The 23751-nt window shown below is 41.9% G+C and overlaps 3 protein-coding genes across 4 annotated transcripts in view; 2 read left to right on the top strand and 1 right to left on the bottom strand.

The window, feature by feature from the left end:
• The window catches only part of gabarapl2 (GABA(A) receptor-associated protein like 2), a 238337-nt gene that overhangs the window by 67914 nt on the left and 146672 nt on the right, over positions 1–23751 (bottom strand). The gene's annotated exons all lie outside the window — the stretch shown is intronic.
• On the top strand, positions 2387–8910 carry LOC128532350 (C-factor-like). Of its 2 annotated transcripts, none has more exons than XM_053506617.1 (6): positions 2387–2632; positions 5261–5312; positions 6097–6284; positions 7766–7933; positions 8381–8491; positions 8632–8910. In XM_053506617.1, the coding sequence occupies exons 1-6, from the start codon at positions 2486–2488 to the stop codon at positions 8743–8745; spliced, it is 780 nt and encodes a 259-aa protein (XP_053362592.1). In that variant the 5' UTR covers positions 2387–2485; the 3' UTR covers positions 8746–8910. The 2 variants fall into 2 exon arrangements, with proteins under 2 accessions (XP_053362592.1, XP_053362593.1); XM_053506618.1 differs by lacking the exon at positions 2387–2632 and adding an exon at positions 4070–4226.
• On the top strand, positions 12393–20937 carry LOC128532352 (C-factor-like). The gene is made up of 6 exons (XM_053506619.1): positions 12393–12635; positions 13160–13211; positions 15840–16027; positions 19655–19822; positions 20204–20314; positions 20538–20937. Exons 1-6 carry the CDS (start codon positions 12489–12491, stop codon positions 20649–20651), a joined length of 780 nt encoding a protein of 259 aa, XP_053362594.1. The 5' UTR covers positions 12393–12488; the 3' UTR covers positions 20652–20937.

Raw genomic sequence — 23751 nt, 5'->3', positions numbered from 1 at the left:
TAAGTGTTTCTGTTAGTGTTGTGCGCGCACACTGCGCTCTGTGTGTGTGTTTGTGCGTGCATGCGCTGTGTGTGTGTTTGCGTATGTGTGCGAAGCTAAAGTAAGAGGAGGGGAGGAATCAGATCCCCCTCTCTCTCTTCTTATTTTACACAGTAACTCTTCCTCTCTTATTTTATTTTCTCACACACAAACACATTATGGAAACGCTGTTTTATCAGAAAAATTAACTAGAAACATCGCTAATGACACTCACGTAAGCATTGACATTTACATTTAGGCATTTGGCAGACGCTCTTATCCAGAGCGACTTACCTTTTTTTTTTTTATCTTATTACACATCTGAGCAGTTGAGGGTTAAGGGCCTTGCTCAAGGGCCCAACAGTGGCAACTTGGTGGTTGTGGGGTTTGAACCTGGGATCTTCCGAACCGTAGTCCAATGCCTTAACCACTGAGCTACCACTGGCCCCGCACACACTAACGGAATCACTGCTTTAAAGTAAAAATAAAACAAATTAATCTGCACTTTACCTTTGAAAAGAACTGCGACAAAGCAGTGGATCTTTAACCTCTCTAATAACACTTTCTTTTGCTTTACACGCACACAAAACAAAAGATGCTTTACACACACATGGTCACAGTGTTATAGTAAACAGTATCCGCAAGAAAAAGCTCCGCCCCCAGCTGTAGTTTTCATAATACGCGGTACTGACAAGCAGCCTGCATCCTTTGATCGAAGTAGGCGTGGCGGATCGTAAGACACTAGCAGTTCACTCAGGTACTGCGGCGCGAGACCATTTAATGCTTTATATGTCAAGAGTAGTATTTTAAAATCAATGCGAAATTTCACAGGAAGCCAATGAAGTGAAGATAAGATAGGTGTGATGTGCTCATATCTTCTGGTTCTAGTGAGGACTCTCGCTGCTGCATTCTGGACTAGCTGAAGCTTATTTATGCATCTAGCTGAACAACCAGACAGTAAGGCATTACAATAGTCCAACCTAGAGGTGATAAAAGCATGAACTAGTTTTTCTGCATCGTTTAGCGACAATAAATTTCTTATTCTGGCAATATTTCTGAGGTGAAAGAATGCTATCCTGGTAATATTATCTACATGTGCTTCAAATGAAAGGCTGGAATCAATAATCACACCAAGGTCTTTCACTGTTGCACCTGATGGAACAGAAAGGTCATCTAAAGTTACAGAGTGATCAGAAAGCTTACTTCTAGCTGTATGCGATCCTATGACTAGAACTTCTGTCTTATCAGGATTAAGCAGAAGGAAGTTAATTAACATCCAGTCTCTTATGTCCTGCACACATTGCTCAACTTTATTAAGCTGTTTTTTCTCATCTGGTTTCAGGTCGGTTTCTTAATTAGTGCTTTAATAACTGCTAATTTAAAGTATTTGGGAACATACCCACTGCTGAGTGAAGAGTTATTTATCTTCAACAGGGGTTCTGTTATTGCTGGAGCTATCTGCTTGAGTAAATGTGTCTGTACAGGATCTAATATACAGGTTGACGATTTTGAAGAAGAGATGAGTAAAATTAGTTCTCTCTCTTCAAGGGAAGTAAAGTATTCTAGGTTCTGATGTGATGTGATTAATTTATCATTTGTATCACTTAAATTGTTTGGTTTCTAAGCCTGAATGTTCTGCCTAATATTTACGATTTTTATATTTATATTTACGAGTCCTCACTACTGTTTATAAGGAGTAAATATAATGCTTAATATAAAATGCAAAAAAAAGAGGGGTCGTTCTCCTGAATCTTGGTTTATGAATTAAAAAGACAATATAATGCTTGATACCAGTTAGAATCCGTGATTCACTTAAACCAGGTGAGGCTCCGAATGAGTCGGTCACGTGATTCAGATTTTGGTCAAATACTCTTTTTTTTTTTTTTCAATTTTTTTTTTCCAAATACGTTCTATATTTATTTTATTTTTTGACTAGAAGAAGGAGCAGTAGGATAATTATTTTATAATAAATTTAATCTTCATAATTAAAAAAAATTGCATTTGTAAATTTAATAAAAGTACTCCCCTCTTTCTTGTATTCAAAAATGACATTATGAGATACAAAGTTTTAAGCTTTTTAAAAAACTTGATAGAATTTTACATTTTACACATATAGAATTCTATAATTCTATTCTCTCTAAGTTTTTACCTCTTGTTTTATTCTCTGTTTTTTGTTATTTACTGCTTCTTTATCCTCCCTGACTGTGTTGTTTGGTTTGTGTCTTAATGTTTTTTTTATTAAAGTTAATAAAGAAAAAGAAAAAAAGGTTTGTCATTGGTCACGTGACTCTCAGGGAAAGGACACGCCCCTCAAAGTGAGCTTTATTTGGACACACCCCTTCTGCTTGAGTCACATTGTTCAGGGCTGTGTATCAGCAGTAGTGTGTGTGTGTGTGTGTGTGTGTTCAGGGTGGTGGAGTATTTAAGGCTGTGTATCAGCAGTAGTGTGTGTTATTCCCCTGTAGAGATGAGTGTGAGTTTTAGTGAGTGTAACTCGGTGTTAATCACCGGGGCGAGCAGAGGCCTGGGGCTGCAGATGGTCAAACATTTAGTGGGAATCTCTGAGAGACCGAAGAAGATCATCGCCACCGCCCGGAGCCCAGGTACAGCTCAGGTGAGATTCAACACCTCCTCCTCCTCCTCCTCCATCATCAGTGTGGGAGGTTTAAACTCCTAACCTGTGTGTTCTGTAAACCTGCTGCTGTAACTCACCAGGGGGTTTAAACTCATGGGAAATGTTCTGTTATAGATTAAAGTCCTTTACTCAGGAGTTTAGTTCCTTCCTCATTAGTCAGAACTGTTTAATATAAATTCTGAGTGAAGTGTCGCGTCTGAGTGATCAGCTGATGTCTAACACTAACACAGGAAAGTGAAGCTTAATGTTGATCCTCTGTTTGTTTTTTAAATAATCCAACATAAATATTTCACAATTAAATGTGTGTGTGCATGGGTGTAAGTGTGTGTGTGTGCATGGGTGTAAGTGTGTGTGTGTGCATGGGTGTAAGTGTGTGTGTGTGTGTGCATGGGTGTAAGTGTGTGTGTGTGTGTGCATGGGTGTAAGTGTGTGTGTGCGCGCGCATGGGTGTAAGTGTGTGTGTGCGCGCGCATGGGTGTAAGTGTGTGTGTGTGCGCGCATGGGTGTAAGTGTGTGTGTGTGTGCGCGCGCATGGGTGTAAGTGTGTGTGTGTGCGCGCGCATGGGTGTAAGTGTGTGTGTGTGCATGGGTGTAAGTGTGTGTGTGTGCATGGGTGTAAGTGTGTGTGTGTGCATGGGTGTAAGTGTGTGTGTGTGCATGGGTGTAAGTGTGTGTGTGTGCATGGGTGTAAGTGTGTGTGTGTGCATGGGTGTAAGTGTGTGTGTGTGCGTGCGCGCATGGGTGTAAGTGTGTGTGTGTGCGTGCGCGCATGGGTGTAAGTGTGTGTGTGTGCGTGCGCGCATGGGTGTAAGTGTGTGTGTGTGTGTGTGTGTGTGTGCAATGTGTGTGTGTGCGTGTGTGTGTGTGTGCATGGGTGTAAGTGTGTGTGTGTGTGTGTGCATGGGTGTAAGTGTGTGTGTGTGTGTGTGCGCGCATGGGTGTAAGTGTGTGTGTGTGTGCGTGCGCATGGGTGTAAGTGTGTGTGTGTGTTTGTGTGTCTGTGCTTGTGTGTGTGCGCATAGGTGTAGGGGTGTGTGTGTGTGTTAGAGTGAGATAGTGAAGCAGGGGAAATGTCATAAGATTAAGTATGTGTTAACTTCACTTCTTCATAATGAACCTGCAATGTCATGGTGATTGTTATAATAATAATAATAATAATAATAGTAATATGTTTGTTAAAGATCCTGAGCCGAGCTCATAAAGGATTTTATTTATACTCTATTTACTGAAATGTAATTTAAACCTGAACAGGACCGGTATTAGCACCGGGGTTAGAGTTTAGTGTAAGACTAAAACCAGGGCTGTGTGAGGCCTAGACTGTAAACACCCTAAACATTGGACAGATAAACTGGGATCTCATCCAGATTAAATGACATTTGTTGGGTGGTGACTCGAGACCCGGTTTAATATCAACCGAACCTCTTTTCATCCCTCTGTAACTTCATGTTTCAACATGAATACAAAGTCATAGAGGAGGGAGAGAGAGAGAGAGAGAGAGAGAGAGAGAGATAAGACTGAAGTGTATTCATGGTCAAACGCAGCAATGTCAGGAATCTGGTCTGACTTTTCTTGGGCAAGTAAGAACTAGTAAGACGATGTCTCCTCAGTGTGTGCATACGTCTATCTTTATATATTTCTATAGGGGGAAATATTAATCTGAATATGTATCATTATTATATCATTATACTCTATTATATATCTGAATATATAACACACACACACACGTATATCTTTAACTTTAACTCATTATGATTAAATAAGACAGACAAATAAAATGAGATCAAATTACGTTTAGAAGTAAATAAAGTAGTGTATGAAAGCCAAGGTGCACTGCAGAGTCGCTTCTTTTAATAACAGAGCTAGCACATGCACTGTACAGGCAGGTCCATAAGTATTTGGACACCGGCATATTTTGGTTTATCAGTCGGTTGTTCAATTACTTCTGAGGAGGTGAGAATGTTGAGGCATGACTGTAATTCCAGAACTGTTCATTTTGTTTTTCATGTTATTAAAGCTAAAAGTCCACATTCGTATACAATCATATCCTGCTACTTGCTATATATTCAAGTCCGTTGTGGTGATATAGAGGTGTGCAGGGGGAAAAAAGACGAGGTGTGATATGAGGTGGTATCAAAAAGTTTCAAGAATAGTCCTGTAACACGCAACAGAAGACTGCACACTCGAAAGACGCGGTCCTGTGTACTTCAGGAGTCGGTGTCTCATACAGGACAGTCCAGGCCATCCTCACGTGTCATTCGAACATGCGCCGCGTCGTGCCGAGTTCGTCCCTCAGGCTCCTGACCCTAGAGCAGAAGAAGGTGAGGCAGGTCCCCAACTCGACTGAGTGCATGCTCATCGTGTTTTGCGACATTCCCAGCATTGTGCATTGAGAATTTGTCCCCAGGGGCCACAGAGTCAGTAGACGTCTGCGAGAGGACAAAATCAGAGCTTGTAAACAGAGCTAATCTCAAAACATTTTGATACCACCTCATTAATTACTTCTTCACCTTTTCCGCTTAGTGCAGTCTGCGTGCGTCTGTGTGTGTGTGTGTGTGTGCCATAGTGAGTGATTTTAATTAAGATTTTATTTAAATCTTATATTTTCAGGAGCTGCAAGAAATCGCCAAATCTCACCCTGAGGTTTATATCGTGGCGTTAGGTGAGTGTGCTCTCCTCACTGAATGCATTCACAAGTTTATTTACGATTTGAACGAGACAAGTGAAGTGACGTGCATTTACTGTAATAGTTATTTAAATGTTTGTGTGAGCAGCATTCAATAGTTGACTTATTTAAATAATACACAAGAAAAATGAAACTTGGACAGATCTGCAGATTTCTGAGTTTAACCAAATTCCCCTGGATCTGTATAGACTGTCTGTTTTTATGATTACAGGTGACGTATAAATCATATTTTACATTGTTTACAGTTTTAGTGAACTGTAAGATGTTACTGCAGTTTCTCAGTTGCTCACTTAATGACGAGGGCTTCTTCATTCTGGTGTCCTGGAGTCCTCAGGCCAGGTCCTTATTGATCTTCAACACTCATCTCCAGCACATGCTTTTATGCTCCTCCTGGGTGTGTGTTACTGGTGTGTCCGTGTGTTTGGCCACCTTCTCCACCAGTGTAGAGCTCACACAGAAGTGGGCAAACCGCACACACAGGCCATGATCAGCATTTAAAGAACTTTAGTGGAGGTTATAAAGAAAGAGGGTCCAGGTGAGAGATAAAGGAACCAGGAAGCTCCTCTCATCTTCAGCAGGAGGTTTATACTCTACCAACCTGTGCATGAGAGTGAACCGAGTGCTTCAGGCTTTCTGAAACAGAAAAGTGTGTTTATTCTTCTCGCATCGAGTTGAAGTCTGTGGCACTAGTCTAATTTTTTAGAAGGAGGTCAGGTATCTCAGCGTACTAGTGTGTGTGTGTGTGTGTGTGATGTTTTAGACGTGGTGAATGACGCGAGTATCGAAGCTGCAGTTCAGAAGGTGACGAGCATCGTGGGTCCTGCGGGGTTAAACTGCCTGATCAACAACGCAGGGATCCTGTTTCATACGGACCTGAACTCAGAGACACGTGACAGCATGATGAACACGTTCCAGACCAACACCGTCTCGCCTCTGTTCATCACCAAGGTACACTGTCTGTGGTTAATCTGGTTAATCTGAATCACCATGTTCGGCGTATACGGCGTGTTTACCTGCCCAGAGATTCACTTTTATATTAATGAGAAATCCCATGTAGTAGTGGAGTCTTTAGAGCAAACATTGGACTTCACGTCCCAGTATGGAATGCAGTTAGACAGTCCCGGATCAGAAAGTGCTGCCTTCAAATACCCCCGGGGTGGGGGGTGGTGATTACAGTGTGGTGTTTGGTCAGAAAGATCAGGAAATGTCACATTCATACTGGGGCGCCATGACTTTGTGTGCAACGTTTCAGCACTATCACCAACCACATCTCACCTCTGCCCTTTGTGTTTGAGGTTTAAACTAAATCTATTAAAAAAGTTTTTTTTCTATAAAAACAAATTGGCCCAAACAACTAAAATACAAACAATGCCTCTAAAAATGTATTCTTCCAAAACTAGTCAAAATTAAAACAATAATCTGCATAAAACAGGAGAATATACTGTACATTCTATTTAATACCTGAAGAACACCAGATGCTTATCGGTATCTTACTGATTCTTTTATATTACAATATCATACCCATTTTTAAAAACTATTAAAGATGAAGAGATTCTTGGTAATGTGTTCGACCCAATAAAGAGTCTCTATGGCAACAAAAGTTTGTTTCTCAGCATGAGGGGCGTGTCTCTTCAAGTCCAATAGGAATGGTTTGGAGGGCTTCATAGGTGTCCGTCTGGTCCTTTTGGAATTCAGTGTACAGAGCACAGACTTGACCCAACATCCAAACAGGGTGATGACCAGACATCCAAACAGGGTGATGACCAGACATCCAAACAGGGTGATGACCAGACATCCAAACAGGGTGATGACCAGACATCCAAACATCACCCTGCTGCTGAGTCACCAGGCCATCTACAGGACTACAGTCTCCTCCAACACCACAGCAGCTCCAGCAGCTTGTTCTCCTCCAGGAGCTCCAAAAGGCCAACTGTCACCTCTCTGACCCCAATCCTCCAAAGCAGAGCCCTGGTTAAAGGAACAAGAGGATCGTGTAGAGACAAAGATTAATACATTTCACAGAATATATACTGTACACCACCAGAGTGTTAAACACTGCTTAGGGAAATCTATGGATGTGTTCAAGGTACTTATGGTTTCATATTTAAACAAGTTTAATATTTTTAAGGTTTTACTTTGTCATTCTGAGGAGTAACTACATGTTTCTTATAAATCACGTGATTGCATCTCAGGGACGGTAAATTGCTGGCTCAACCTGAGTTTATTAGTTCAATCAGTCTGTTTCTACAAAGTTTTCAAGAACACAAGGTTACCTGTTGTCTCAACACATCCACTGGGCCGACGAGACGAGACGAGACGAGACGATACGAGACGATACAATAAACTCTAGTTGGAGTTTTTTCAGTGCATGCTTGGTGGGGATTACCTGTCAGTGTGTGTGTGTGTGTGTGTGTGTGTGTGTGTTTCAGGCGTTCCTGCCATTATTACGGACAGCAGCAGCAGTGTGTGATGGCGGTGTGATGAGTGTGAACCGAGCTGCAGTGATCAACGTGTCCTCTCTCCTCGGCTGCCTGGAGCGTCACTGCAGAGAAGGAGAATACGTTTTCATTAAACTTTACTCTTATCGAGTGTCAAAGGTGAGAAACGAGCAGTGAGCGGTTACACAGTGGGTTTACACGTTCACTCCTACACACTACTACACTGACCTGGACAAATAAATAAAATAATAAAAAGCAGTTTAGTCCCACTCCTGAGAGTCCTCATCACAGTGTGTGTTTACTTCTCTAGTATTTTTATATTATACTACTGTACCAGGCGTTTAATTGACTCTCTCATCCCACTCATTCAGGATGTTTTTCTGATCCTGTGAAGACGGTACGACTCTATCCTTCCAGGGTTTAATAATCACTTCTGAACCCTTCTGAAATAGGTTTTTTTTGGCCAGACGATATGTTTTTTTTTTTTTTTTTTTTTTTTAGCACAAACTCATTACAGAGAGATCTGGGGTGAGGGATGTAAAGAGGAAACCCTGTATTTATGTGGTTGTGTATATGTTGGTGGTCCTGATTCTCTCTCTCTCTCAGGCAGGACTGAACATGGTGACGCGGTGTTTAGCGATCGATCTGCAGGACGACGGGATCCTGTGCGCGGTGGTTCACCCCGGCTGGGTGCAGACTGATATGGGAGGAGAGAAGGTAAACACACACACACACACACACACACACACACACACTGGAGAAAGTGACACTCCAGAACGTGACACTGCTGTGCTATAAATATCATTTATATTCATTATTTGTACGTGTACAGTTGACTTTGACGCGATCTCCCGCAGGCGCCGTTGACTCTGGAGGAGAGCATCCCGCCTCTGTTAGCTGTTATCTCTGCGCTGAGTGAAAAGGATCATGGGCAGTTTTTGGACTACGAGGGGCAGAACTTGCCCTGGTGAACATGAGCGGGGGAGGTTCTCTAGCGGGTGTTTTTGGAATTAAATGTGATTTTTTTTTTTTTTTTTAAATGTGCTGGATCATGATTCTAATATTAATCGATTAAATACCGAATTAATATAAAAATCTGAGGGTTCCACACATTACAAACATTTGTGTGTTTTCACTTCACATGTATTGGGCGAGTGTAATGTCGTTTAGTGTTATTGATGCCTGTGCATTCTTATAAATAATAAGGAATATTAATATCCATTATTATACAATATGCGGTGCCGGTCCCAAGCCCAGATAAAATGGGAGGGTTCTGTCAGGACGGGCATCGGGTGTAAAACCCGTGAGAAATTGTGTGCAGACCGGACGGTCCGCTGTGGCGACGCCTCGACGGGAGCAGCTGAAAGACTAATAACAACAACAACAACAACAACAACATGCATTAATTGTTAATAAAAGATGATTATTGAACGCAAGTTTTAAAAGAAAATAAATGGAAGTCTGGGTCTGTGTTGAATTTTGACCTTCTAAGGAAAATCAATTTAAGAAATCTTCAAAGCTTATATGATTTACATTTAGAAATCTACAAAAATGTGGATGTTTATGTTAATTACACTGACAGGTCAAAAAACGTCCATAAGAAAACCATCTGTTAGTGAGTTCATTTAAAAAAAAGGGTTTAGTTTAAGAGCTACTGTAGGGAGCATAAAGAGTTTAGTTGAGAGAGATGGATAAAGGTCATGTGACCTGATGAGTCCAGACTGAGCCTATTCCAGAGTGATGGGCGTGTCAGGGTGAGAAGGGAAGGACATGAAGCGATGCTCCCATCATGCATAGTGTCCACTGTACAAGCCTCTGGAGACAGTGTTATGATCTGGGGTTGATCAGTTACTCAGGTCTAGACTCAGTAACGTTATGGGGCAATAAAATGAAGTCAGCTGACCACCTGAATGTACTGAACCACCAGAGGATCACATCTATGGAGGGTTTCTTCTTCACTGATGACACAGTAAAAGACAGAAGCTAGTTTCAGAATTTAAAAAAATAATGCAAAGTTGATTAAATAACTGGTGCCATATCTTATATAGTTAGGACCATAAGTATTTGGACAGTGATTCGGCTTTCAGCTTCAGTTCAAAAATACTGCATTACCTGGATTTACAGTCATTTATTACAAAGGCCCTCCATTTGCAAAGATCAAAAATAATTGGACAGCTGACTGATAAGGAGTTTGATGGCACATTGGTGACCGTGACGGTTATCTGTCTGTACTTCACTATAAACAGCCTTGAGAGTGTTTAACCCACAAGCCTTATCTGTATTAACACTGTAGATATGAATTCTAATTTAAAACATAGTTGAGCAAAGTGCTGTACAATCCTTTAATATCTTCACAAGCAATAAAGCAACAGACCAATGAAAAGAAACATGAAATAAAAATACAAATCAAGTAAAGCAGGAAAACTGTAAAAAAAATAAAAATAATAATAAATAATAATAATAATAATAATAATAATAAAACATTGCATTAAAGTAATAAAACAATATATAATTGTCAGGGTTAACCTGGTTAAAGATCTTTAAGTTCATGGACTCCGTTTCCCAGGGTGCACCTCGGTCAGGTGATGGGACTCGACTCACCTGAATCGAAGTTGCTAATTAGTCTGTCTTTGAGGAGCCATGTTTTAGAGGTAGTTTGGTCCTGCCTCTGTCCTGTTCTGCTGATCTGTTCCTGGTTTCTCCTGATTCATGGTTTCGTTTTTTGTCATAGCTTACAGGTTAGGTTATTCATGTTTAGACTTGTTTGTTTACTTTATTATTAAAACATCTTTAAGTCAAAACCTGGGGTCCGTTCTTCGTACGTCGCTAACTCAGTTAGCTCGATTTGATTGTTGTGGATTTGTCCTGATCTTGGATTGTTTCGTTCTTCGATGCGCTTCTAGCATTTGTTGTCATAGCAACATATCCGTAAGCTTGAACCTGCTCGGGAGCAGGTTTATTTCATGTAAACAGGATTTAGGCTGCACTCCTGGCGGGTTATGATTGGTTGAAATGGCGAGGTCACGTCTGATTGGTTAAAGAGCACGACTGACTCACGTGGAAAAAGAAAAGTATATGCCCCCTGCCATGGACTCCCCTCCACCCACACACACACACATAATCGCTATCAAATATTATATATGAACATAAATTCATAGGTTTATTATTATCAAATATGATATTACTATTATAATAAACCCTAGGCATGAGACAGCCGTCGAGACCATTAATACTAATTCTTGTATAATGTTTATTTTGTAACATTTATTTTTCAGGGGTTTGTCATAAAAATATGCAAATAAATATTTATATATATTTTATAATGATAAATTGGACGAAACTAATTTTATTATAAAATAAACAATATAAAAGTATACATAATATTTCTATTTTTTCATATACGACATATTTATTTTCATATTGCTTATTTTATTTTATTGTCTCATGTAATTTGTAATTTGTAAACCATTAACCTATAAATTTATGTTTTAATATAATATTTGATAGCGATTATTTAGGGGGGGCATTCCATGGCAGAGGGGCATTTTAGCGCATAACACGTGTTACAAAAAAAAGTTGAGCTGCTCTTTTTCCATTTTGTCAACCAATCGGAGGGGTTGTGATCAGTGTTTCTACTGTCGATGCATATCGTCTTTTAAACCAACGCACGAGCGCGCAATAATCCTAGACAACTCAGTCCAGCTCTACTAATCATCAACAACAGGTGAGCTCGAAGAACCGACTTAGCCAGATCGTAATTAGCACGATGATCTCATCTTAGATGTGTCAGTTCATCTCGGATGTTTCAAGCGACGTACGAAGAACGGACCCCTGTACCTCGTCTACAATAACAACAACAACAGTATCATAACAATAAAGCAATAAAACATGCAAAAGGCAACAATAACACAGTGCAATAAACACAGAGACTATAAACTATCTTGAGCTGTGATGTAAAGATGGATAAAGAGTCTCAGGGCGTGTCTGATATACAGAGACACCAGAAAGGAACAGGATCAAAATCCAAAAGAGCAGACGGGGGTCAAAAGGTTTAATAACGACACTGGAAAAAGTAACTCCATGCACACACACACACACACAGACACAGAGGGTGAGATTTAAACCCCTAATGATGGAGACCAAAACCGGTCAATGTGCACAAAGTTTGCTATATTCTGAACTCTCTTCTTTTTGGGCCAGGAATTATTTCACTTTTAATAAAAATATAATATGAAATCGCGTTGTATCATTTTAACGTATCAGAAGAAAATGCTTAGTCACACACACGCAGCAGTCACACTATTGCCCCATAGTACTCACCCTTTTAACAAACACAATATAGATAAGATACGAACCAACTCGATGAGTCAAACAGGCGACTCAAATAGACTCTAATGTTCCAAAGTTTGTTCGGGACGGGTTTTATTCCTCACAGCAGGACCAGAACCTAGGAGTAAGTCTAGGGCAGAAACTCCAGGACTTTAATGCAAACTGAACTTTTGTGAAAATATAAAAAGTGAGCAATTTCTAAAGTGAATCATTTTTAATGTGAATTCCTCTTAAGCGAAATCATTCTTAAACTGATCCACTCTCAAAGTGAATCAATCTGGAATTGAATCATTCAGAGAGAGAGTGTGTGTGTGTGTGTGTGTTCAGGGTGGTGGAGTATTTAAGGCTGTGTATCAGCAGTAGTGTGTGTTATTCCCCTGTAGAGATGAGTGTGAGTTTTAGTGAGTGTAACTCGGTGTTAATCACCGGGGCGAGCAGAGGCCTGGGGCTGCAGATGGTCAAACATTTAGTGGGAATCTCTGAGAGACCGAAGAAGATCATCGCCACCGCCCGGAGCCCAGGTACAGCTCAGGTGAGATTCAACACCTCCTCCTCCTCCTCCTCCTTCTCATACCTGTGGGTTCCTTCATCAGCGCCATTAGCAGGGAAGCTACAGGATCAGCCGGGGTTTTCTCATATATATATATATATATATAAATTACAGCTTCATAAATAAAATCTACAGAGAGAGAGACTTTCGGACCTGGAGCTGAGAAATCTGGCACATGCAATTTGGAATTTAAACCAAAAGTGTTTGAATATAGAAGAATAGAATAGAAGTGCTTTGAAGCTTCAGTCATTTAATAGATCTTTACACTGGGTTACTAACACAAGTCCCATCAGTCACACACTGTCGGGAAGGGTTTTATTGATAATAATCATTATTATTATATGTGTCCTGAGCCGAGCTCATAAAGCCTTTAAAAGTCTTTTTATCTTTAATAAAAATGTATTTTTATTAAAAAGAATTATCAGAAGATTAGAAACAGGATTATAGTTTAGTGAAAAACTAAAACCTGGACTGTTTGAGATATTAATTTAAACTTGTGTTTACAGGAGCTGCAGCAGATCGTCAAATCTCATCCTGAGGTTTATGTCGTGCCTTTAGGTGAGCGAGTGGCTTTTTATATTAATGTTATATTATTAATTATTAGTAATAAATTAATTAATAATTTAAAAATTATTAATAATTAATGTTGTTATATAAAGTTATATTAGTGTTAATCTTCACTACATGTTTATCACTAAAAGTCATTTTAGTTTCCCTGACTTTTATCGTATTACTTTTTCTCCTATGTTGTAAATGACTGTCAATAAAAAAAAATTACAATCATTTTCATACATCATTTTTGCTTCAATTAGGATACTTTTAAAGTTGAGCTGATCTTTTTTATTTGTTTTGTTTTATTTTTGGCATTTTCTTTGTAGCATTAATAAAATTGCAGTACATGAAAATGGCCAGCAGATGGCGAGCAGAAAATTCAAAAAATCAAAACTACTACTACTAATACTAATAATAATAATTCTAATAATAATAATAATAATAATATTAATAATAATACACATAGACCAGGCATTATTTCAGTGGACTGGACCAGGTACTTCAGGGCGAAAAGTTATGAAGGTTATTGGAAGTGACAATATGATTTTTTTAATCACAAGGGTATTTTTGTTTTTGTCTTTTTTATATTTTCAGCTGTGTTATGGACAAGTTGTAGATGTAAAAGTAAAGAATGACAAACCCCCATATGAAGAGAATCACAGTAGTCGAGGCAAGGTGTATTAAAGGCACCAAGTCCTTAAAAATTGCCAGCTTGGGCAGCCCTGGTCAAAACTTCTGGTAATGTGGACAATTTAGCACATGGAAGATGAATTGATCTCAAAAAGTTATAAAGTTAAACATGAAGCACTCTTTTGTTGTCCTTATGTTTTAAGCAATATCAGTATATTGTTTTTGTTGTTTACTTGATTTAACCTCTCAGATAACTTTGACCAAGGTATCAGACCTTAATTAGTCTGTTAGAGTCCTGGTCTGCTCACAGTCATCGTTAGGCGAAAGGCCAGGCAAAACTAATTTCAAAGCTTTCTAAATGCACAGACTCCTCTAACCGTGTCCCAACAATTAGCACCCATAGCACTCTGAAAATGAAAATCATTGACACTCACAAAACAGGAGAAGGCTGTAAGAAGACAGCAAATTTTTTCAGGTCCCGATTTCCTTAATTTCGAATGCAATTAAAAAATGGCAGGTAACAGGAACAGTGGAGGTCAAGAGAAGGTCTGGAAGACCAAGAAAAATATCAGACAGAACTGCTCGTAGGATTGCTTAAAAAAAAAACTCCAGGAAGATTTGTCGGAAAACCTCTCCTGCGTCCTCAACAAGCCTGAACATTTACACAAGCCCAAATACACTGATGCATTTTGGGAAAAAATTCCTGTGGCCCGGTGATGTTAAAATAGAACTCTTGGCAGAGAGAGAGCAAGGGCATGTTTGCAAAGGTATATTTGGAGGACAAAGGGTAGAGAACTTTTATTAGAAGAACATCAGTCCAACTGTTAAGCATGGGGGTGGATCCATCATGCATTGGGGTTTTATTGCAGCCAGTGAAACAGGTAGAGGGAAGAAAGGATTCAATTAAATTCCAACTAATTCTGGAAGTAAACATAACACCATCTGTAAAAAAAAAACTGAAGTTGAAAAGAGGATGTCTTGTGCAAATGGATAACGAACCTAAACGCAACTTAAAATCCTCGATGGACCACCTCAAGGGGTCTAAGCTGAAGGTTTTGCCATGGCCCTCACAGTCTCCTGAATAAAAATCATTAAAAAACTGTGATAGACCTCAAAAGAGCAGTGCGACAATCCCACAAACAAGCACTGAAAGACTGTTGGCTGGCTCTAAAAAGCGTTTACAAGAATTGATATTTGCCAAAGGCGGCGCTACTACAGTAGGTACTTACTAGGCAGGGTGGCCAAACTTTTGCCGCGGGCACTTTTCCTTTTCTGTTATTCATAAGGTAAAAGATGGAAATAAAAGAAATAATTTTGTTTAAAATATAAAGGTAAAGTTTATCTGTAATGTTACGGCTTTTTAAGATCATTTCATCTTCCACTTGCCTAATTGATCAAGTTAAGGGCGTGTCAGGAACACAAAGTCAGGACTGTCTAACTGCATTCCATACTGGGACATGGAGTCCAGGGTTTGCTTTAAAGTTCAGAGTTTAACTGATCACACTTACAGAAATTGTGATCAGAGGTGCCCAGACTTGCAACTGTAGAGAAAAAAAAAAAAGTTGATAATTGATAATTGAAGGGCTTTTAGAAAGACCTGAGAATAATCTGATTTATTCTTGTTTTAGCTTGAAAAAGTTTTTTTGTTTGTTTTCAAAGTTCAAGCTGCAGAAATCTGTGACTGAGGCTCGTATGTCAAGGAGAGTTTGTCTGGCATAAGGATGGACGAGCCGGTGTGTGCAGACAAACATATAAATGAACATTTAAGAAACACACTGGTGCATCATGCTTCAGGTCAGGTCAAGGCTGTAACTCTGAGATGACGATATCTTTATGTAGCTGGACCTTTGGAAATTTTACTAGAATATGCCTGGGATAAAGATTTACACCCAGAAAACGAATCCAGACTCGAATCTAAGCAGCTTTAAGACTCAGACACTTAGAGATCATGTGTGTGCTGTGACTGTTAACATTTGTCTGTGATTAATCCTCGTGATGTTTCAGACGTGGTGAATGACGCGAGTATTGAAGCTGCGGTTCAGAAGGTGTCGAGCATCGTGGGTCCTGCGGGGTTAAACTGCCTGATCAACAACGCAGCGATCGCGTTAGATACGGACCTGAACTCAGAGACACGTGACAGCATGATGAACACGTTCCAGACCAACACTGTCTCGCCTCTGTTCATCACCAAGGTACATATGATATGATGAAGCTAATCTGCATCAATTGGATTCAGGTCTGGACTTTTACTGGGCCGCTCTAATACATGAATGTTCTTTGATCTAAACCATTTTGTTTTACCTCTAGCTGTACATTTAGGGTTGTTGTCCTGCTAGAAGGGGAACCTCCGCCCCATTCTCAAGTCGTTTGCAGGTGTTTTTCTAAGGTTGTCCTGTCTTTACAAATTCTAATTTTATTTGTCACGTACACAGAAATGAAGAAATGACTGAGGTGTGCAAATATGCATAAAGTGACTTCTTAGAGTGTCTTATTATTAAAGTGATTTGTGCAGTGGACCATAAATGAAAGTATAAGTATATAGTGCAAAAAGTGTGCATGAATGTGTCCATAGTGGCCATGAATGCCCAGTCAGTGTTGGATGTAAAAGAGATGATATTAGTCCTGTATTGTGTTGTGATTGAGAGACCTTATGGCCTGCGGGAAGGAGCGGAATTGCTTCCCAGACCGCAACAGAGAGAACAGTCCATTGTTGGGATGGCTGAGGTCCTTCACCATCTTCCTGGCCTTAGTCCAGCACCACTTGCTGTAGATCGAGTGCAGGTCAGGGAGCTCAGTGCGGATGATGCGTTCAGCTGATCGCACCACCCTCTGTAGACCTCGTCTGTCCTGCAAGGTGCTGTTCCCGAACCAGGTTGTGATGTTTCCCGTCAGGACGCTCTCTATGGTGCAGGAATTCCTGAGCACTTTGGGGGGCAGTCTAAAGTCTCTCAAGCGTCTGAGGTGGTAAAGAAGCTGCCGGGCCTTTTTCACCACGGTGTCGAAAGCTGTCCACTCTCTCCACTGGGCTGCTGTTAATGACTGGGGTCTGGTAGTTCCTCTCCTGCTTTGTACAAAAGTCCACAATCAGCTCCTTTGTCCTGCTGACGTTCAGGAGGAGATTGTTCCTCTGGCACCTGTTCTCCAGATTCCCAATCTTCTCTAAGTAGGCCGACTCATAGTTGTTCGTGATCAGGCCCACCACAACAGTGTCGTCAGCAAACTTAATGACGGCGGTGGAGTTGGTAGTGGCGACGCAGTCATATGTGTACAAAGAACACAACAGGGGGCTCAGAACACAGCCCTGGGGGGCTCCAGTGCTGAGAGTAAGGGAGGCTGAGACATGACCGCCCATCCTTACTGCCTGTGGTCTGCCAGTTAGGAAGTTGGAGATCCACTGACACATAGATGAGCTGAGTCCCAGGTGCTCCAGCTTGGTGGTTGGTGTGGATGGAATTATGGTATTAAATGCAGAGCTGTAGTCAATGAAAAGCATTTTCACATAATTCCCCCTCCGAGTGTCCAGGTAAGTGAGAGATGTGTGTAGGAGATGTGAGATTGGTAGTGAAGAAATGATGAAGTCTCTGACCAGGCGTTCAAAGTACTTCATCACTACCGAAGTGAGGTCTACAGGGCGATAATCATTGAGGGAAGCAGGATGAGGTTTCTTCGGGACAGGAACAATGATGGACTCTTTAAAGCATGTGGTGATCACCGACTGAGATAAAGAGATGTTGAATATTTTAGTGAACACAGGTGCTAGCTGGTCTGCGCAGGCACTAAGGATACGGCCTGAGATGCCGTCTGGTCCTGCTGCTTTCCTGGTGTTCACTCTCTTGAAGGATCTCTTCATGTCGTGCTCGGAAATGATGAACGCGTTTCCGGTGCTGGCAGTGTCTTCCTGTCTGCAGCCGTTAGTGCCGCTGGCATTAGCATCGCTAGCGTCTTTACCTGCAGCCTCAAAGCGAGCACAGACAGTGTTCAGCTTGTCTGCCAGAGTCGCGTCCGCGTTCGTCCTACCGGTTGTTGGTCTTTTATAGTCCGTTATTGTCCTCAGTCCCTGCCACAGGCTCCTAGAGTCACTCTGTTGGAGTTGTAACTTTAGTTTCCTCCTGTAGCGCTGCTTCGCCTCTAGCCTTGTATGGTTTCATGTCCCCCAACGCAAGTCCTGTGTTGTAAGCAGCGGTGCGAGATCTCAGAGCGCCGCGGATTGTTTTTGTCCACCCACGGCTTCTGGTTGGGAAACGTTTTAATAGTCTTTTTTTTTTACGGTATCGTCCGCTAGTTTCCCGATGAATCCCACAACCGCTTCCGTAAACACGCTGACGTCATCATCGGAGATGTCCGAGTCTGCGTCATCGAGTGCGTCCTGTAACGCGGCCACCGATTGGTCCGTCCAGCGCGCGACCTCCCTCTGAACCGGAACTTCCTGTTTCAGCCTTTGTTTGTATTTTGGCATGAGGCGCCGTGGTCGGATTTACCAAACGGAGGGCGAGATTGTGCCTTGTAGCCGTCCTTGACCGTTGTATAGCAGTGGTCCAGTGTCCTTTCAACCCTGGGGGGGCAGGTGATATGTTGATAAAAGTTCGGCACTGCGCGTTTGAGGTTGGCACTGGCAACAGCGTCCCGGTGTTGTGTTTGGTGCTGTGTGAGTGCCTCATGCAGCTCGCATAAGGCAGTGTACGTGTCCGCTTGTGGTGGAATATAAACGGTGCTGATTATGACCGATGTAAACTCCCGAGGTAGATAAAAAGGACGACACATGATGGACAGTAGTTCCAGATTTGGTGTGCAGGAGCATGTAAGTGGAACAATGCTCGCGCTGTTGCACCAGCTACTGTTCACCATTAAACACACGCCGCCTCCCCTTGACTCCTATGTCTCTCTTGAACTTTATCCTGGCCCTGAAGTCATCGAGCTTGTTCTCCAGTGACTGGACGTTGGCGAGCAGGATGCTAGGCAGAGGTGTGCGGTGTGCACGGGCTCTCAGCCTGTTCCTGACACCAGCTCGTTTCCCTCGAGGCCGCCGCTTCGTGTCACGTCTTTTGTTCTCCCTCAGGATCTCACTCGGCCAGCTCGGATCCGGAGTTAAAAACGTCGAATTGTGAGTACATTGTATACCAATAGAAACAAGAGTGTCTCTATCATACCTAATGCACTCAATGGTGATGAATTAGCTGGTTTAAAGGTACTGAAAGATAACTTAAAGGACGAAAACAAGGTAAAATAGGTCGGAGCAGTCGTGACGGCAGCCGACCTCACCGGCGCCATCTTGATTTCATCAGCTCTAGCTCCATCCATCTTCCCATTAACTCTGACCAGCTTCCCTGTACCTGCTGAAGCAAAGCATCCACACATTATGATGCTACCACCACCATGTCCAGTGTTATTTTTCTCTCTATTTATTAATTAGGCGACTTCTGAATGCTATTGGTTTCATTGGAGTTTAGATAGGGGTATCACAGAATACAAATGCACACCACACTTTTCAGATTTTTACTTTGTTGGTCTATCACATAAAATCCCCATACAATACATTTTCATTTGTGGTTGTAATGATTTAAAAATTGTATTTAAATGTTCACAGTCATGGTTAAGACAGGCCAGGTGATGCAAATTTCAAAGCCTTCTAAATACTCAGTCTCTTCTAATTTGCAGTGCCTGGCCTTTCATAACGATGACTGTGAACAAAGCATGACCATAACAGGCCACTTTATATTTTGGACCATCACCATCTCACACCTGCAGAGTTTGGGGGTCGAATCTCACCTCCACTCTTTATGTGTGATTACCTGTCAGCTGTGTGTGTGTGTGTGTTTCAGGCGTTCCTGCCATTATTACGGACAGCAGCAGCAGTGTGTAATGCCGGTGTGATGAGTGTGAACCGAGCTGCAGTGATCAATGTGTCCTCTATCGGCGGCTCCTTGGAGCTCCACTGCAAAGACGGAGAATTTGCGTTCTTTAAAATTTACTCTTATCGAGTGTCAAAGGTGAGAAACGAGCAGTGAGCGGTTACACAGTGGGTTTACACGTTCACTCTTACACACTACTACACTGACCTGGACACAAAAAGTAGCTGTTTAGTCCCAATCCTGAGAGTCCTCATCACAATGTGTGTAGCTTTGGTTTATACTGAAGGTTTTTATTGATTTATTTTTATACAATGCAACTTTACCAGGTGTTTAAGTTTCTTTGGTGATGTTGAGGGCATGGCTCGATCCTTCCAAGGTTTAATAATGTATTGGAGAGCTCGCATGATGCAGGCTAATAATTAGACTTAGAACTGTTCCTTTTGTTCTTTGACCAGGTGAGGTAGTTTAAGTCCATTTGTTGTGAAACTATCTCTCTCTCTCTCTCTCTCTCTCTCTCAGGCAGGACTGAACATGTTGACGCGGTGTTTAGCGCTCGATCTGCAGGACGACGGGATCCTGTGCACGGTGGTTCACCCCGGCTGGGTGCAGACTGATATGGGAGGAGAGGAGGTAAATTCTCATGAAGTTAAACTTAACAAATTGAGATTTTCACTTACCTCTGACTGTTACACAGCTGAGAGACACTGGAGACTCCTTACAGAAAATCAATCAGCATTAGTCCATTACTGCTGGGCTATAAATATCTTTTATATTCATTGTTCAGTCTCTGTGATGTGCTGTAAATAATGAATGTAATATACAGTAATTCCAATTTGGATGCGATCTCCTGCAGGCGACGTTGACTCCGGAGGAGAGCATCTCATCTCTGTTAGCTGTTATCTCTGCGCTGAGAGAAAAGGATCATGGGCAGTTTTTGGACTACAAGGGGCAGAAATTGCCCTGGTGAAGACGAGCTGAAGTCATTACAGAGAGCTGCTTTGTTTAACAGGAATTTTGAAATTAATTGTAATCAGGTGCTGGAACATGATTTTAATATTAACTGATTCATTACCTAATTAATATAAACCAGTCTGTGATTTTCACACACTGCAAACATGTTGTGTATTTTCACTTCTCTAGGGTTTATTTAGTGGACAAATCTTGTCTTGTCAAACAAGTCTTCTGTCTTTTTGTGTTATTGATGTACTGTATGTGCATTGTGCATTATAAATAATAAAGAAGACATTAGTATACATTTTGTTAATGACAATGATTATTAAAAGAAAAAATTGTAAAAATGAATAAATAAATACATAAATTAATTATTGACAATTTAGGCTTTATGTTGAATTTTAATCTTTTCATGGAAAAAAAAAAATAATAAATTCAGATTTACATCAGTACAAAAATCTGTCACGAACCCCTGTTACTTCTGTTTTTTGTTGTTTTGTTTTGTTGTTTTTTTCCCCACGCTGTCAGATTTCTTTACACGCGGTCATGTTTTCTCTAGACTGTCACGTCTTTTCCCACGTCCCCGTACCGTCCCTCCTACACACACCGGTTCCTCATTCACAAATAATTTCTCCCGGCATTTAAGGCAGCGCAGCGCTCTTCCTTGCTGTCGAATTATTGCATAATCCACAGCCCAGTTTTCCCGTGGTTATTTTTCTAGTATTCATGTGTATTTTAACTGTCGAGTTGCCCCTCGACTTTGCTATTGTCTACCGTTTCGAATTTGTTTGATCTGGCTTTGATTGCTCTCATGGACACCGAGTCACGCTTCGCCCCTCAACTACGCTATTGTTTATCACTTCCGGATTCCACACCCTTCGAGACGCCAACAAATGAAATGACTCTGCTCTTCTTTATCTCTGACCCGTGCGGATCTGCAACCACCTCTGTTTTTTCCACTGCATAACAGCACCCAGCAGCCATCATCCACGTCAAGGCTAACTGTCGAATCTCGCTTCATTAAAACATCAGAGCTTTACTTCAGAGCTGCACCTCTATCCTCCATTACAGTCCCGTATTTACTATACAGTTGTATCCGTGATAAAGTAACACCAAGCACTACCCACCCTATCTCCTACACTTTCATTATTAAAGATTTTTAAGAGTGTCATTCCATAGTGGTGTCTGCTTTTGGGTCCTAACAGCCTGCCTGACCTAGCTTAGCCCCAATAATTCGGCCAGACAATGGACTCAGCGGACCTTGGCTGTCTGAAGGCCCCACTGGAGAATCAGGGCACCCTCGAGGGCTCACACCAGCGTGATTTTCAGTCAGTCACTTAGACTCTGACATCGGTCTCTGAATCTCTTGCTAAGCTCACGACCTGTCCGGTGGGTGATGCGATATGGGCCGATGAATCTGGGTGAAAGTTTTCTTGACTCGGTGTAAAGGTGAAGATTTTTAGTTGAGAGCCATACCTTGTCACCTACGTGGAACAATCATCCCGGAGGGTGTCAACGGCGATGTTGGGTGGTGTAGCGGGCGTTGGCCTGTTGGATGGCCCGATTAGCTTGAGTCCACAACCGCCGACACCTCCGGACCAACTGCTGGGCTGACGGCACATCAACCTCTGGTTCCTGATGGATGAACATCAAAGGTTGGAATCCGTAGCATACCTCAAATGGGCTGAGCTTCGTGGCAGATGAGACATGGAGGTTATGTGAAAGTTCTGCCCAGATAAGGTAGCTAGCCCAGGAGCGCTGACGATTGGCTATAAAACATCTCCGATAGCGCTCCAGTTGTTGGTTTGCCTGCTCCGTCTGACCGTTAGTCTGGAGGTGGTATCCAGAAGATAGGCTGCAGGTGGAATCGATCAGACGGCAGAAAACTTTCCAGAACTTGGCAGTGAACTGGGGCCCTCTGTCCGAGATGATGTCCTTTGGGAACCCATGCAGACGGACAGCGAGGGCCACCAGGTGCCATTCCTCCAAAGCCCACTTTATGGCCAGCAGCTCGCGGTCCCCTACCCCGTATTGCTGCTAAGTGGTATTGAATTTTTTGGAGAAGAAACTACATGGGTGTAGTTTCTTATCTGGACCTCATTGGAAGAGAACAGCTCCAGCGCCCACATCTGGAGTGTCCACCTCCACAACAAATGATTTACTGGCGTCAGGATAAAGAAGGATTGGAGCAGTCGTAAAACGGTGGCAGTGTCTCTTGAAAACGGAGATAGCTGTGGAGTTGAGGTGGAAAGGGAGAAATAATGGACGAGTCAGGGCAGTTAGGGGCACGGCATCTGTACTGTTGTCCCAGATAAACAATGATAGAAATTCGCAAACCCGAGAAACCGTTAAAGTTGCTTAAGGGTTTTGGGTAGGGGCCAATGACGCACAACCTCTAGCTTCTGGGGGTCCATGGCCACACCCTGGGGTGAGATGACAAAACCCAGGAACATGGTGGAGCGCTCGTGAAAAGTGCACTTCTCCAACTTACAGTACAGCTGATGGGCAAGTAATCTCTTTAGGACCCTGACGTGCTGGATGTGTTCTTCAAGTATGGGTATGGGAGTAAATGAGACCGGCCTAGCATGTCCCAGAGGACATTGTTAATGAAGTGTTGAAAAGGGGCAGGGGCATTACAAAGTCCAAACAGAATGACAAGACTCTCATAGTGTCCTGTAGGGGTAATGAAAGCTGTCTTCCACTCATCACCCTCTCTGGTGCGCACCAAGTTGTAGGCGCTCCAAAGGTCCAACTTGTGAACACAGTACTGTCTCAGAGAACTCCCAAGGATAACAAGCTGCACCCCTGTTCTTTTTTTTCTTTCTCGGACTTTGGGGACCGAGAGTTGCTAGCGGTGAAATTAGCCTTAGAAGAGTGGAGACATTGGCTAGAGGGAACAGAACACCCCTTTCTTTTCTGGATGGATCATAAAGACCTAGAGTATTTGAGAACAGCTAAGCTTTTTCTCCAGGTTTAATTTACATTTACATTACATTTAGGCATTTGGCAGACGCTCTTATCTAGAACGACTTACATTTTTATCTCATTATACATCTGAGCAGTTGAGGATTAAGGGCCTTGCTCAAGGGCCCAACAGTGGCAACTTGGTGGTTGTG

Source organism: Clarias gariepinus, chromosome 10, assembly GCF_024256425.1.
Source record: "Clarias gariepinus isolate MV-2021 ecotype Netherlands chromosome 10, CGAR_prim_01v2, whole genome shotgun sequence".
Classification (NCBI taxonomy): domain Eukaryota; kingdom Metazoa; phylum Chordata; class Actinopteri; order Siluriformes; family Clariidae; genus Clarias; species Clarias gariepinus.
Note: the sequence above shows the minus strand (reverse complement) of the source record. Positions and strands in the feature narration are given on the sequence as shown.

Excerpts from the sequence above, each read along its gene's own strand:
- LOC128532352 (XM_053506619.1), top strand. The coding sequence starts at position 12,489 with ATGAGTGTGAGTTTTAGTGAGTGTAACTCGGTGTTAATCACCGGGGCG. Across the intron at positions 16,028-19,654 it reads CGCCTCTGTTCATCACCAAG|GCGTTCCTGCCATTATTACG; the intron begins GTACATATGATA and ends TGTGTGTTTCAG. Across the intron at positions 19,823-20,203 it reads ACTCTTATCGAGTGTCAAAG|GCAGGACTGAACATGTTGAC; the intron begins GTGAGAAACGAG and ends TCTCTCTCTCAG.
- LOC128532350 (XM_053506617.1), top strand. The coding sequence starts at position 2,486 with ATGAGTGTGAGTTTTAGTGAGTGTAACTCGGTGTTAATCACCGGGGCG. Across the intron at positions 6,285-7,765 it reads CGCCTCTGTTCATCACCAAG|GCGTTCCTGCCATTATTACG; the intron begins GTACACTGTCTG and ends TGTGTGTTTCAG. Across the intron at positions 7,934-8,380 it reads ACTCTTATCGAGTGTCAAAG|GCAGGACTGAACATGGTGAC; the intron begins GTGAGAAACGAG and ends TCTCTCTCTCAG.